Source organism: Rhincodon typus, chromosome 6, assembly GCF_021869965.1.
Source record: "Rhincodon typus isolate 14 chromosome 6, sRhiTyp1.1, whole genome shotgun sequence".
In the NCBI taxonomy this organism is placed as follows: Eukaryota; Metazoa; Chordata; class Chondrichthyes; order Orectolobiformes; family Rhincodontidae; genus Rhincodon; species Rhincodon typus.
Genome location: NC_063337.1, coordinates 34625556 through 34640750, shown reverse-complemented (window position 1 = coordinate 34640750; position 15195 = coordinate 34625556). Strand labels below are relative to the sequence as shown.

The 15195-nt window shown below is 39.3% G+C and overlaps 1 protein-coding gene across 1 annotated transcript in view; it reads right to left on the bottom strand.

The window, feature by feature from the left end:
- atp8a2 (ATPase phospholipid transporting 8A2) overlaps positions 1-15195 on the bottom strand; it is a 701479-nt gene that overhangs the window by 347156 nt on the left and 339128 nt on the right. The window contains exons 7-8 of the mRNA XM_048597580.1: positions 10628-10673; positions 4745-4785 (exon numbers count right to left, since the gene is read on the bottom strand). Of these exons, the coding sequence (XP_048453537.1) occupies positions 4745-4785; positions 10628-10673 (87 nt within the window). The remainder of the gene's footprint in view (positions 1-4744; positions 4786-10627; positions 10674-15195) is intronic.

The following is a 15195-nucleotide window of genomic DNA, read 5'->3' as shown; positions in this document are numbered from 1 at the left end:
AAACGATAGGGCATAAGTTTAAGGTGAGTGGGGAAAGATTTAAGAAGGACCTGAGGAGCAACCTTTTCACGCAGAGGGTGGTGAGTGTACGGAACAAGCTGCCAGAGGCGGGTACAATTAGAACATTTAAAAGGCATCTAGGTGGGTATATGAATAGGAAGGGTTTAGAGGAATATGGGCCAAAAGCTCACAAATGGTCAGATTGGGATGTCTGGTTGGCATGGACGGTTTGAACTAAAAGGGTCTGTTCCGTGCTGTATGACTCTAAGCGTTGGGATAAAACTCCGAAGGTTTTACTTAAAGCTGACTACATTGAAGCTCGGGAATATGATAGATCCAAGAAGAAGCTATTTGAGTTTCAATCTAAAACTTGGAGTCACAGGTGACTTAAAGCTACAGAGTGTTAGATACAGGGACTTTGGTGTGATTATGAGTGATGCTTTCATCCCTTTGGTAATGAACAATATTTCTACCTCTGCTTTAAAAGTATTTAAAGATTCTGCATCGATTGCCTTTTGAGGAAGAAAATTCCAAAGACTCTCAACTCTCAGAGGAAAAAGTTTTCCTCATTTGTCTTAATGGTCAACCACTATTTTTTTGAACCATGACCCCTAGCTCTAAATTCTTCCACAAGAAGAAACATCCTTTCGACATTCACTCAGGGAAGCCCCCTCAGGATCTCATATGTTTCAATTAAGTTACCTCTTGGCCTTCTAAACGCCAGAAAATACTGGCCCAACCTGTCTAGCCATTCCTTATAAGGCAAAACACTCATTCCAGGTATTAGTCTAGTAAACCTTCTCTGAACTACTTCCAAAGCACTAACATTCTCCTATAGGTACAGTAACCAGTACTGTACACAGTACTCTAGAGGTGGTCTCACCACATTCTATATAACTGAAGCATTACTTCCCTAATCTTGCATTCATTTCCTTTCACAATGACCACAATGTTCCATTGGCATTCCTGATTGCTGCTGTACCTGCATACTCACCTTCAGGATTCCTGCACAAGGACTCGCAGAATTCTCTGTCTTTGCAGCTCTACAACTTCTCATTTTTTAAGACAGTATGCTTCTTTTTTATTCTCTCTTTATTAATAGACAATTTCATACTTTCTGACATTGTACTCCATTTGCCAGATCTTTGACCTCTTACTTAACTTATCTACATCCATTTCTAGGCTCCTTACATCCTCTTCCTAATTCACTTTCCTACCTATCTTTGTGTCATTAGCAAATTTAGCTACTACAATTTCGATCCCTTCATCCAAATCATTTATTTAAAAATTGTAAAGAATTATCGCCTCAGCACCAACCCCTACAGAATATCACGTATGGTATCCTGCCAGCCTGAAAAAGAAACACTTATTCCTACTCTCTGCTTCCTGTTCACCAGTCAATCTTCTATCCATGCCGATATGTGACTCCCTACATCATGAGCTTTAATTTCTACAATAACCTTCAAGGTGGCACCTAATCAAATGCTTTCTGAAAATCTAATTACAATACATAGATTCTAACACTTTCCTGATGACAGATGTTAAGTTAACTTGCCTGTAGTTTCCTGCTTTCAGCCTCCTTCCCTTTTTGAAGAAAGGATTGGACTGAACAGTCATACAGCATGGAAACAGACCCTATGAGCTACAGTAACTATTTTCCCATCTAAAGGAACCTTCCCTTGTTCTAATGAGTTTTAGAAAATTAAAACCACCGAATCAACTATTTCACTGGCTACTTCTTTTAAGACCCTAGGATAAATCTATCAACTTATCAACTTGCAGTTCCAACAATTTACCCAGTAAACTTTCCGGTAACTGTAATTGTCTTCAATTCCTTCAGCCCTCCTTTCAATTCTTGGTTTATACCTATTTGTGGGATGCTACTTGTATCCTCTCTAGCAAAGACCAACCCAAAATATCTGCTCAATTCATCTACCATCTCTTTATTCACCGTAACTAATATCCCAGACTCTCTTTCCAGAGGACACATACTTTGTTTAGTCTTTTCGTTTTTAATTATCCGAAGAAACCTTTCCTATTTGTTTTTATATTTTTGAGTAACTTTCTGTCATACAAATTTTTCTATCCTTATTTACCTTTTAGTATTTATTTGCTGGTTTTTATATTCTGGCCAGTCTTTTGGCCTGCAACCTATCCTTGCGGAATTATATGTCTTTTCTTTCAGTTTGAAAAAGTCAAAGCTAGTATCAGTTAATCACAGATAGTGGTTCTGTCGCTTTGAATTTTTTGTATTTGTTGGAATGTATCTATTCTGCACTTTATAGAATAACCCCTTAAATGTTTGGTATTGATCTATCCCTTAATTTAAATTGTAAGTTTACTTTGCTAGGTCTCCCTTTCACACCTTCATAAATGCCCTCGTTATTCAAAACACTAGTTTTGGACCCACACTTCTCTCCCTTAAACTGTATACAAAATTCAATCAAGCATACTATAGCTGCTGTTAAGCAGGGCACTTTCACTATGCCATCACTAATTATTTAGAGTAGAAAACCTACTGTTAAAACAAACAAAGTGACGAAGAATTTTGTGACTATTTTTGGGAAGCAGAGAAGGATTATCAGACGCATGAAATTGTTAATTGCCTAACAGAGAAATGCTTGGATAAGAACTAAGTCATATTCATAATAATAAGTAGCTCACATTTACTTCCAATTGATTGAAATGGTTGTCCTTATAATTCAAATGTGTGCTTATTTTAAGCTTCCTGAGCTTTAGGAAGTCAAATAGAATAATGGAAACAAAACACCTGGGCCACAAGCCAATAATTCACCATTGCCACGCACTTAACTAAAAGGCATGTTAATGGTGAAGTACAAATGGTTCCGCTGAATGGTCAATTTTATCCAGAGGCAGCAGTCAGCAGCCACTCCCGAATACCTCACTCAGAGATAGCAAGAACTGCAGATGCAGATGCTCCAGAATACCTTCCAGTTCAGCCTACTATTCACTGTACATAAGAGGAAAGTTATAAAATCTACACAATGGTCATCTCAAATGTTAAAATCTTAAAAACAATAGGAAGAAGATTCAACTCCATCAAGGACACTAAAACCTCCATTTCATCAAAGTATCAACTTCTATCTAGGTCTTTAAAAGGGAAGTTGATAGATGAGGGAAGGGCTGTGGATGTCATATACATGGACTTCAGTAAGGCGTTTGATAAGGTTCCCCATGGTAGGCTGATGGAGAAAGTGAAGTCGCATGGGGTCCAGGGTGTACTAGCTGGATGGATAGAGAACTGGCTGGGCAACAGGAGACAGAGAGTTATAGTGGAAGGGAGTTTCTCAAAATGGATAACTGTGACCAGTGGTGTTCCACAGGGATCCGTGTTGGGACCACTGTTGTTTGTGATATACATTAATGATCTGGAGGAAGGTATAGATGGTCTGATTAGCAAGTTTGCAGATGACACTAAGATTGGTGGAGTAGCAGATAGTGAAGGGGACTGTCGGAGAATGCAGCAGAATATAGATAGATTGGAGAGTTGGGTGGAGAAATGGCAGATGGAGTTCAATCCAGGCAAATGCGAGGTGATGCATTTTGGAAGATCCAATTCAAGAGCGAACTATACGGTAAATGGAAAAGCCCTGGGGAAAATTGATGCACGGAGAGATCTGGGTGTTCAGGTCCATTGTACCCTGAAGGTGGCAATGCAGATCGATAGAGTGGTCAAGAAGGCATATGGCATGCTTTCATTCATCGGACGGGGTATTGAGTACAAGAGTTGGCAGGTCATGTTACAGTTGTATAGGACTTTGGTTCGACCACATTTGGAATACTGCGTACAGTTCTGGTCACCACATGACCAAAAGGATGTGGATGCTTTGGAGAAGGTGCAGAGGAGGTTCACCAGGATGTTGCCTGGTATGGAGGGCGCTAGCTATGAAGACAGGTTGAGTAGATTAGGATTATTTACATTAGAAAGACGGAGGTTGAGGGGGGACCTGATTGAGGTCTACAAAATCATGAGAGATATAGACAGGGTGGATAGCAAGTAGCTTTTTCCCCCCCACAGTGGGGGACTCAATTACTAGGGGTCACGATTTCAAGGTGAGAGGGGAAAAGTTTAAGGGAGATATGCGTGGAAAGTTCTTTACACAAAGGGTAGTGCCTGGAATGCGTTGCCAGCGTGGGTGGTAGAGGCGGCATGATAGCGTCATTTGAGATGTATCTAGACAGATACATGAACGGGCAGGGAGCAGAGGGATACAGGTCCTTGGAAAATAAGCAACAGGTTTAGATAGAGGATCTGGATCGGCACAGGCTTGGAGGGCTGAAGGGCCAGTTCCTGTGCTGTAATTTTCGTTGTTCTTTGTTCTTTGAAACCACATCCCATTAAACTCAACTACTCTCTGGTTGAAGCTTCAGTTTTTAAAAAGTTCAATAAAAACATTCATCCCAACTTTCAGCTCTGATATTATAATGTTGAGAATTCTGGTTTATATCTAAAATGAATTTCTTACTGTGTATGAACAAAATGTACCACAATCGGAAGGAGAGCTCTACTCCATCAAATACAAAGATTTCAAACATGTCACTGTCTTAAATACTGCTGGAGGTCCTTCAAAATGCACCTCATTAGTTATTTTGTGATAATTTACTTCCAAGTTCTAAATGTTTAATGTAAAATAATCCTGATGGACTTGATTTTATGAGGTTATCCTACTTGTTGACTTTTGTGGCAACCTTAAATTATATGTTCTACACATGTATCACATACCTCTTTCCAAATAATGGTCTGCCACTTGCCATTTCTCAAAACTGGAAATAAAACAAAAACATATCTAGATGATTAAGTAGATTAGAAAACTTAGAAATCTGCATTTTATCTAATCTTCTCATCAAATACCCTCATGTTGTTACTGTACATCTGTTACCATTTGAGCTGTTTGCCTGCTAATCCACATTTTAACAATAAAACATTAATACAAAAGTAACACCTTTTTAAAAAAAAAACAGCACATATCTATTATGGAGCCATGCAGCACAGAAACAGATCCTTCAATCCACCATGTCTGTGCCGATATATAAAGATCAAACTATGTTCATTCCCTTTACCTGCACTTGGCCCATAGCCTACTAAGCCCTTCATTTTAAGTACTCATCCAGGTGTTTCTTAAATGGTGCGAGAGTACCTGCCTCCATATATCTACCAACCTCTAGGTGAAACAAATTTTTCTTCAATCTCCTCTAAACCACTTGGTCATTGCTTTAAACTTAGGCCCTCTGGTCCTAGTCACATTTACCATGAGGAAAAGATTCTCACAATCTACTTTATCTACACTTCTCATAATTTTGTGTACTTCTATCAGATCTCCCCTCAGCCTCCTCTGCTCCAAGGAAGACAAACCCAGCCAATGCAATCTCTCCTCATAACTGAGGCTTTTATCTCAGGGAACATCCTGGTGAATCTCCTCTGCACCTTCTCCTTCCAATAGTGCAACAACCAGAAATACACAGAGGATTCCATCTGTGGCCTAACCAATGCCTTATAAAGTTGTAACGAGACTTCCTTGCTCCTCTCTACTATGTCCTGGCTAATGAAGGAAAGCATCCCATATGCCTTCTTCACCACCCTGCCTACCTGTACTGACACCTTCAGGGATCCATTTCAATTTGTACATCCTTTCGTCTTTAGGCCTTCCAAAATGTACCACCTTGCACTTATCGGGATTAAATTCCATCTATCATTGCTCTGCCCAATTTACCAGCTGGTCAATATCAGATATCAGCCTGAAATATTATCCCCATCATCAACACCATCAATTTTCATGTATCTTGCAAACTTACTAATTATACCTTCTACATTCACAACCAAATTGTTAATGCAGAGAACAAACAGCAAGGATCCCAGTACTCAACCCTTTGGTACACTGCTGGTCACAAGTTTCCTATGACAAAATAATCTTCCACCATTTACTCTGTGTCTCCTATTTGTAAGCCAATTTTGGATCCAGTTTGTCAACTTGCCTTGCACCCATGGGCTTTTACCTTTCAGCCTTCCACGTGGGACCTTGGCAAAGGCCTTAATGAAGTCCACATAAACCATATCAACTGCAATACCCTCATTAATATTTTTAATCACCTTTTCAAAAATCTCAATTAGTCAAACAGGATCTCCATCTCACAAATCTATGTTGTCGATTTTGTCCCTACCTTTCAAGTATTGATTATTCCTGTTCTTCAGAAGTTTTTCCAAAAATATTCCCTACAACTGACATCAGACTAACTGGCCTATAATTACTTGGCCTATCCCTGCTGCACTTCTTGAACAAAAGAACCATATTAGCTATCCTCCAGTCATCTGACACTTCACCAGTGTCCAGCAAAGTATTAAATATATCCGAGGACGGGTCACTGGACCCGAAACGTTAACTCCAGTGTTTTTCTTCACAGATGCTGCCAGACCTGTTGAGATTTTCCAGCAACTTCTGCTTTGGTTCCTGATTTACAGCATCCGCAGTTCTTTCAGTTTTCATTAAATATATCTGCTGGAGTCCCAGCATTCTCCTCCCTTGCCTCCCATAGCAACCTGAGATACATCTCCAAGCCCTGGAGATATAAGTAACTTTATGCATGCTAAAACTATTCATCTTAATCTGTTCTAGAATCTCACCACCCTAAATTAAGTGTTTGACCACAATGTGTTTCATCTGTATTCACAGAGGAGAAAAGTATTAATTTAAGATCTCACCGACGTCCAATGGTTCCACACACAGGTTGCCCCTTTTGTCTCTAATAGGTCCCACTCTTTCCCTTGTGATCTTCTTACTTTTAATACACTTATAAAAAGCCTTGGGATGTTCCTTGATCCCACCTGCCTAACTATTTTGTGGCCCCTCCATGCCCTCCTAATTTCCCTTTTAAGCAATCCCGACATAGTATCTTTTTGAAGTCCCTCCCCTGTTTTTAACACGCTGTACCTGACATATACTTCTGTTTTCTTTATCAAAATCGATATCCCTTTACATGCAACGCTCCCTTGCCTTCACTCTTAGAGAAACACGGTGGCCCTAAATTCTCAACTATGCAACTTTTAAAAGACACACTTTCCAAAAGCAGACTTACTGCAAGTAGCTGCTCCCAGCCTATGTTTGCCAGATTCTCTCTCACGGTGTTGGAATTGGTCTTCCCCCAATTTAGACATTTAACTTCTGCACTATCCTTATCCCTTTCCATAACGATTTTAAAACTTGGAACATCTTTCGCAACCATGAACAACTCAAAAAACATTGCAGTGCAGATAGAACTCTGGTCATGTAGAAAACATGGCAGTCAATTTGTACACAAATTTCCAAGTTACATGATAATAAGCAAATAATTGTGTTTTGATTGCATAAAAGAAACAAAAGTGCTGGAGTAGCTCACAAGGTGTGGCAGAATATGTGGAGAGAGATGTACAGCCAGTGTTAACCTGTAATTCTCTCTCAAACCAGGTGCTGCCAAAACTACTGTTTTCTCCAGTGCTTTGGTTGTTGGAAATCTGAAATAAAAGCAGAGTATTTTGCTTTTATTTGAGAGTATTGTTTTTAAAAACCATCTTGATTGAGGGATAAATAGTGATCAGGACACCAGAGATAGCTCAATGTTCCAAAGGAATTTCTTTTTTTAAGAGGGCAGAGATGAAGAGAAATCTTCTCTAACAGAGGCTTCCTATTCTATGGAACACTTATTCTCAGGAGCAGTGGAGGTAAGGATATTGAATATTTTGAATGCTCACTCAGATTAGGTAAGATTTTTGACTGACAAGGGAGAGTGTAAATAGGGTGGGCAGCTAAGTAAGCAGAGGCCACTCTGGTTCACTAGTGATCTTCATGGAAGGAAATCTTCTATCCTTACCTAGTCTGACCTACATTCAACTCCAGACTCCAGCAATACGCTTGATTTGTACATGCCCTCAGAAGTGGCCTATCAAGCCACTCATTCTAATAGCAACTAAAAATGGAGAAAATATGCTGGGCCCACTGGTGATGCCCTAAACCCATGAAAGAATAAAGTAAAAAAAATTCTCCAAAGAAACACAGCTTCAATAAAACCTGGGCTATATTGTAAAGTTTCTACTGTCTCACATAATATTTGAAAGTGGCTTATGAAACAGTAATCATTTTGGGCTACAACCATCTCTTTGCTGTTTGGATCTGTGCTCGTGGACAATAACAGATGTCCAACTCCAGACGGCAAAACATATTTTCATGATTAATTGTGCTGACATTACTAGCTCAAATCCAACTTAACATTCAAGGCAAACCATCTAACTCAAAAGGTGCTGCATCTGTGTTGGAATCAGACAGAGTTACCAGAGTGGATCATTCCACGTCATCATCAGTTCAGATATATATGTTAAAACAACCAGGCAGATCATAATCACTACACAAAACATCCTCTAACTACTTTCTTCTGCACTTTGTGTCACATGCTTATCTTTTGTCTGGTATATCCTTTTAAGGCGAGAGGAGAGAGACTTAACAAAAGACATGAGAGCCAAATGTTTTAACTGAGGGTGGTTCACATGTGGAATGAACTTCCTGAGGATGTGGTTACAATTACAATGTTTAAAAGACATTTGGACAAGTACATGAATAGGAAAGGTTTGGAGGGATATCGGCCAGGAACAGGCAGGTGGGGCTAGTTTAGTTTGGGATTATGATCAGCATGGACTGGTTGGACCGAAGGGTCTGTTTCCATGCTGCGTGACTCTATGACTCTATAAGCAATGTTATTAAGAGAGATGCACCTTTTGCTTTGAGAAGTGGTGGAAGATTTACCATTAACTTCCCAGAGCAAAAGAAAACTATCCTTCTCAATATCACTTTCACTAACAACATGATAATGATTCAGAGTCAAGTTTCTTCGGGCAGTGTACAGGCAGTGAGTTAATGACAGGAATTGGGTTGGAGATGGGGATAGGGAATTAAAGTGGGGCAGGGGAAGAATTCAGTGGCAAATTCTTGTTCAATATAGTAGCTGACCAAGAGTTGTCCTAGGCAATTCCACTGGAGTCAGCTAATTCAGGATTTCCGCATGATCATGCTGCATAACTTTAGCCTATGCTGTTATAATGACTATCTGGTCACTGGAATTTCCAAGTTATAGTGGAGAGCTGAAGAATATTAATGAATCTGCTGGAGTTTTATAGCAATATGATAATTTACAGAATTGGATATTTGGTATCCTCTCATAAATGATGTGTTAAATTCAATTTCACAAATTGCCACAGTGGGAATTCCACTTTTGGCTTTTAGCACATCAAAATTCATGGGAAAATTGTGCTATACTCTTTTGACATAACAATGAGGTCAGTTGATGGTACTAGTAACTCTCTGCCACTAAGTTCAGGTTCAAATCAACTACAATCATGAATAATTAATTTAACTGAGACTTTTGTACATTATTGTGAGGCGGCATCTTTCAGTTGTAACATGAGAAACAAAGGCCCTCTTTCATCTGCCTACTCAGGTGATCCTAGTTGAATCTATTGAGTTCATATAGCATTATTTAAAAGAACAGACAGTAATTTCCTGATGTCTTGGTAAATAATCATCACTCAACCAATGGTCATTTAAGAGAAAAACAGATCAACTGGTCTTCATTTCATTACCGTTCAAAGAACACTATTGTCCATTAATGACCACTGAATTAAACTACATATCTTGAAAGTCATTAGCTGTGCATGATGCACTTCAGGACATTGATAAATGTAAAAAGGTACTAATCCTACATGCCATTATTATAGCACTGTTACCACTTCACTACTTCCACAATCTGTCATTGGCTCGGTGGGGGAACGTAACTATTTTAATTAACCTATCTGGACATGCTAGAACATACCTTCACACAGGTGGGACTTGAACCAAGACCTTCTGGTTCAGGGGCACAGACAATTCTGGAGTGAACTGTGCTCTTCCCTCGAGCAAATTCACGATATGGAGTATGTTTCATTCTTGCCAGACCTGCTGCATTTCTTTAGCACTTTGTTTTTATTTTGAATTTCCAGCATGCATTTTGTTATTGTTTTTATATTACTGTAGTCATCTCTATTCTCCAATTAGGTCCTACGTGCTCTGTTCAGAAATTTACATAACACCCCATATATGCAACTCAACTCCAGTCCTACTGGACAAATTACTTTATTTGAATATAAGAGTTTGGCCAATGAAGAACCAGTGATGATTTGTGTCTCAACCTTTAACAAGTTACTCAAGAACTTTTATTGGAACATTACTTCATCAGAAAGCATACTTCAGAAATTCAGGCACTGTTGGGTAAGAAACAGAACTTCAGGATTATTACAAACCTTAAAATGTATTTCATCAAGTAAGCATTATTTAGAAAACTGCAGACATTTTCAGAATTCATCATCATACTGGATAGTTTATAGCAAGAATCTGAGTAGTACGAGGAAGAATCCTGGTGAAAATATATGCTCATCTTCAGCATCATAGCAGTTGGAATGAATTTGACAGTAGTGACTTGTAATACCCATTGGATTTCTATGGGGTTTGCACACTTGGCTATTACTCACAGCAAGTTGCATAACTTAACTTAATATACTTGTGTGGCAGTAACCCTTAAACAGTCCAAATTTCACTTCATAGGCACTCACCTTTAGTTTTCTTCTTGTTGACATTATTATCAGCTTTATGCCTTTTCTGTTACAAAATAAAACAAATATTAAAATTTGAAAATTGTACTTTGAAAATAATATATCCCACACATGGTTTTGAAACAAAAATTTGCCCCTGCTAAAAAGAAAATCATACATTATTAGTTTTATGTATGAGTTAAGGTCACGACCTTTTTTTTAAAAAAAGACTGCATTTGCTGACCACCAGAGCACATGCATTTAAACCAGTTCTGGAAGATATGGCCCAGGAATTTGGGGGGGCATCAAAAAGAGGCGAGGGACACAAAGAGAAAGCATTGAGAACAGGAGGCGGGGCAAGTGGAGAGAAGGACCTCATTCTCACTCCCTCCCTATACCTCCTGTGTCCTCACTCCTCCCACATGCCCCCTCATTGCCCAACCACCCCTACATTACCACAACAGCCCCTCCTGACTGTCCTCCTCCTGCCTCCTCACTCCCCCACTCCTCTCAATCCTCATTCCCAGCAGCTAAAATCATTTTCAAAATCACACTTCTGTGTGCATGTGGAGTGTGGAGTGTGGCCTTTGCATATGATGTCATTTATAAATTTTATGTGATAATACATTTGGTCTGTAATCGTGAGCAAGTATTTTTCAGGTTTAGTGTGCATGCATAGTTGCCCACAATTACAGGTATCAGCAGATGCTGCCTTTCAAAATGGCTTATCGTCCATTAGCACAATTATTAGAAGTGTCCAATTATTCAACATTGCAGACAAGTGGACCAGCTCTCAAACTACTATCTAAAATGTTTAGAACTTCTGCCAAAATATCACCAAATACATATGCAACATAATAACTGGCATACAGAATCAATGACATGCATTTAAAATTTTACACAGCAGCTTATTCTGCCTGTCAACATTTTAATACCTACCAACTGACTTTATGCAAAAGTATTTTACATTTTAAACTTTAGTCTCTGTCAGTCCTGTAAATGTAATCTGAACAAGTTAGCTGCCTTTTTCTCTCAAGTCAAAGAACAGAACTTTACAATTCCAGTTTTCCTTCAAAAATATGGATTTAGACAAATCAAGATTTTAGATGGAGCTATTTTTGCACTGAATGCACAGAAATCTCATTACAGATTGTGATTCTGATACAGATTTTTACAAAATCTGAATTGCCTATGAACTAGATTTCAATGCAGACAATAATATATTGACGAAAAGATAGAAGAACTTGTAACAAATAATCAAATAGTACTGAAAAGTTGAAACCAAAACCAATCCATATCTTAACATAAGACCAACAAATAAAACAATGTTACTTTCTGTGCTGGCTAGCCTTTTTGTTTTGCAGATACCAATCAAATTTTGCAGTTTCTTGAGATTCAAAAGTTTCTATTGGACTTATAAACAACACAGTGGCTCAGCAGTTAGCACTGCTGCCTCACTGCACCAAGGACCCAGGTTCAATTCCAGCCTCAGGTGACTTTGTGGAATTTGCACAATCTCCCTGTGCCTGTGTGGGTTTCCTCCCACTGTCCAATGATATGCAGGTTAGGTGGATTGGCCATGCTAAATTGCCCGTAGTGCCCAAGGATGTGTAGGTTAGGTGGATTAGCTGTGAAAAATACAAGGTTAGAGAGATAGGGCAGGCGATGAGTCAGGGTGGGATGCTCTTCAGGAAGTCTGTATGGACTTGTTGGGCCAAATGGACTATTTCCACACTGTAGGGATTCTATTCTATTCCATTTTTAAACCACATATTACCAGTTAGGTATGAACATTAATGCATGCTGTCAGTTTGCAAAAATGTTAAATTCAGTAAGCACCTTTCACACAAATTCCCATGAACTGATAAGATTATTCTGACAAATAAAGAAGACTTGATCAAAATCTTGTTTTCAAAGCTAAAATTTAAATCCTCCAAAACAGTACTAAGTTTAATGGGAAAGATTGTGAGATTTCTCTTTTTCACACAAAACACTCTACTGAACACAAAAACATTGAAAAACAGAACAAAAAAGAATGAAGGAAGAAATCCATCTCTTCATGATAGATCTCAAGCTCATCTACATTTTGCACCATATTTCTTGATGCTTTCACGACTCCAAAATCTCTCAAAGTGTCTTTTTAACAATAAAGTCAATTGTCTGAGTCCCCAAGACATCATTGCAAGTATTCCTCAAAGTAATATCCAAGGTGCAACATTTTTAAGCTGCTTTATCATTCCCCTTCCCTCCATCACAAGGTTACATGGGGACGTCCGCTGATTGTCTTCAGCAGAATTTGCCACTCCTCAATAGTGAAGCAAACTGGTGTGCAGTAAGACTTGAATTGAACAGCATTCAGTTTGGGCTGATAAGGGAGTAACATCCATGGCAAACAAGTGTCAAGCAATGACCATCTCTAACAAACTAGAATCTAATTATCTCTCTTTGACTCTCAATGACATTGTCTGAAGGTTACCGTCCAAGTTACACACTTCCCGGACTCAAAACTTTAATACCATTCCTTCACTTTCACTGGATCGAAACCTGAGAAATCCCTTCTTAACACCATTCTGGGTGTACAAAACCATATTGACTGTACCAGTCACAGGTCACAACCACCTTCTCAAGGGCAATTGGGGATGGGGAGTAAATAATGACCTAGTCAGGAATTCTGTGAAAAAAATATGGAAAAATAAAAATTGTTTGACCTGATGGGATGCATCTTAGGTTAATAAAGGAAGTAGCAACAGAGATAGTGGATGAACGCGTAGTAATCTGGGGCAGCACTGTGGCTAGTACTGCTGCCTCACAGCACCTGGGGCCTGGGTTCAATTCCACTCCCGGGCAACTGTCTGTGTGGGGTTTGCACGTTCTCCCAGTGTCTGCGTGGGTTGCCTCCAGGTGCTCCGGTTTCCTCCCACTGTCCCTAGATGTGCAGGCTGGGTGGATTGGCCATGCTAAATTGCCTGTAGTGTTCAGGGATGTGTAGATTAGGTGGGTCATTGGGGGATGGGTCTGGGTGGGATGCTCTGAGAGACGGTGTGGACTTGTTGGGCCAAAGGGCCTGTTTCCACACTGTAGGGAGTCTAAGTCTAATTCTAATTTTCCAAGAATCCTTCGATTCTGGAAAAGCCCCAAAGGATTGGAAGACTGCCAATATCTTTCTTTAAAAGGGGAAGGAGACAAAAACAAGCAGGTAACCATAGGCAAAATGTGGAGTTGGAAGAACACAGCAGGCCAGGCAACATCAGAGGAATAGGAAAGCTGACGTTTCTGGTCAGGATGTCAGCCTTCCTGTTCCTCTGATGCTGCCTGGCCTGCTGTGTTCCCCGAGCTTCACACTTTGTTATCTCTGACTCCAGCATCTGCAGTTCTTGTTATCTCTAGGTAACCATAGGCCATTTCTTAGCCTAACATTGGTTAATGAGAAAATGTTGATGTTTGTTACAAAGGGTGTAATAGCAAAGCATTTAGAAATATATAACACGATCAAGCACAGGTTTAATACAGCTCTCATCGGACTATCGACATATTGTTTCAAGAAATCCTCCTGGATGCACCAAACAAATTCTACCCCATCTAAGCCCCTGGCACTAAAGGAATATTGGGGAAGTTAAAATCACTCACTGCAAAAACCTTGTTTTCATATCCTTCCATGGTCTGCTCACATATTTGTTCCTCTATCTCCCACTAGCTATTGGGAGGCCTGCAGCGTAACTCCATCATGGTGATTGCACCATGCCTGTCAAGACTACTAGAATTCTTTGAGGAGGCAACAAGCAAGATAGATAAAGGGGAAGCAATGAATGTCAGATATGTGAATTTTCAGGTGTTTGTAAGGTACCACACATTAGGCTACTTAATAAGAGCCCATGGTGTCGAAGGTGTATTTTGTTAGCATGGACAGAGGATTGACTAACTAATAGAAAACAGTTGGTTGGGAGAAGGAGGGCATTTTCAGAATGGCAACCTGTAGCTAGAGGAGTGTCACAGGGATCATTGTTGGGACTACAATTATTTACAATATATATCAATGACTTGGATGAGGAAAGTGAATGTACTACAGCCAAGTTTGCAAATGACGAACATAGATGGGAAGGAAAGTGGTGTGGATGACACAGAGTCTGCAGAGGAATAGAGACAGGTTAAACAAGTGGGCTAAAACTTAGCAGAAGGAATACCATGTGGGAAAATGTGAGGTTATGCACTTTGCCAGGACAAGAAGAGTTGAATGTCATTTGAATTGAGAAAAAAGACGCAGCAAACTATAGAACAGACACATTTGGGAGTTCTCATGCACGTTTCTAAACTGACAAATTAACCATCTTATGATAACAACTAGGAAAAAAGGGTTTAAACCAATCTAATAAAGTATCATACCTTTTGTTAAAAGTGTAAATACAGTGAATTAATATCATGATGTATATTCGTTTAACCATTCTAATTAATATCAGATATAATTGTCATGTGTTGTACTTTACCACTTATATTGATGTATTGAACAGAATGGATACTGAGATTTGAAGTCTTAATAAATACTACATTTATAAAATAAAGACAATAATCAAACTTCAAACTGGTTTATGGGA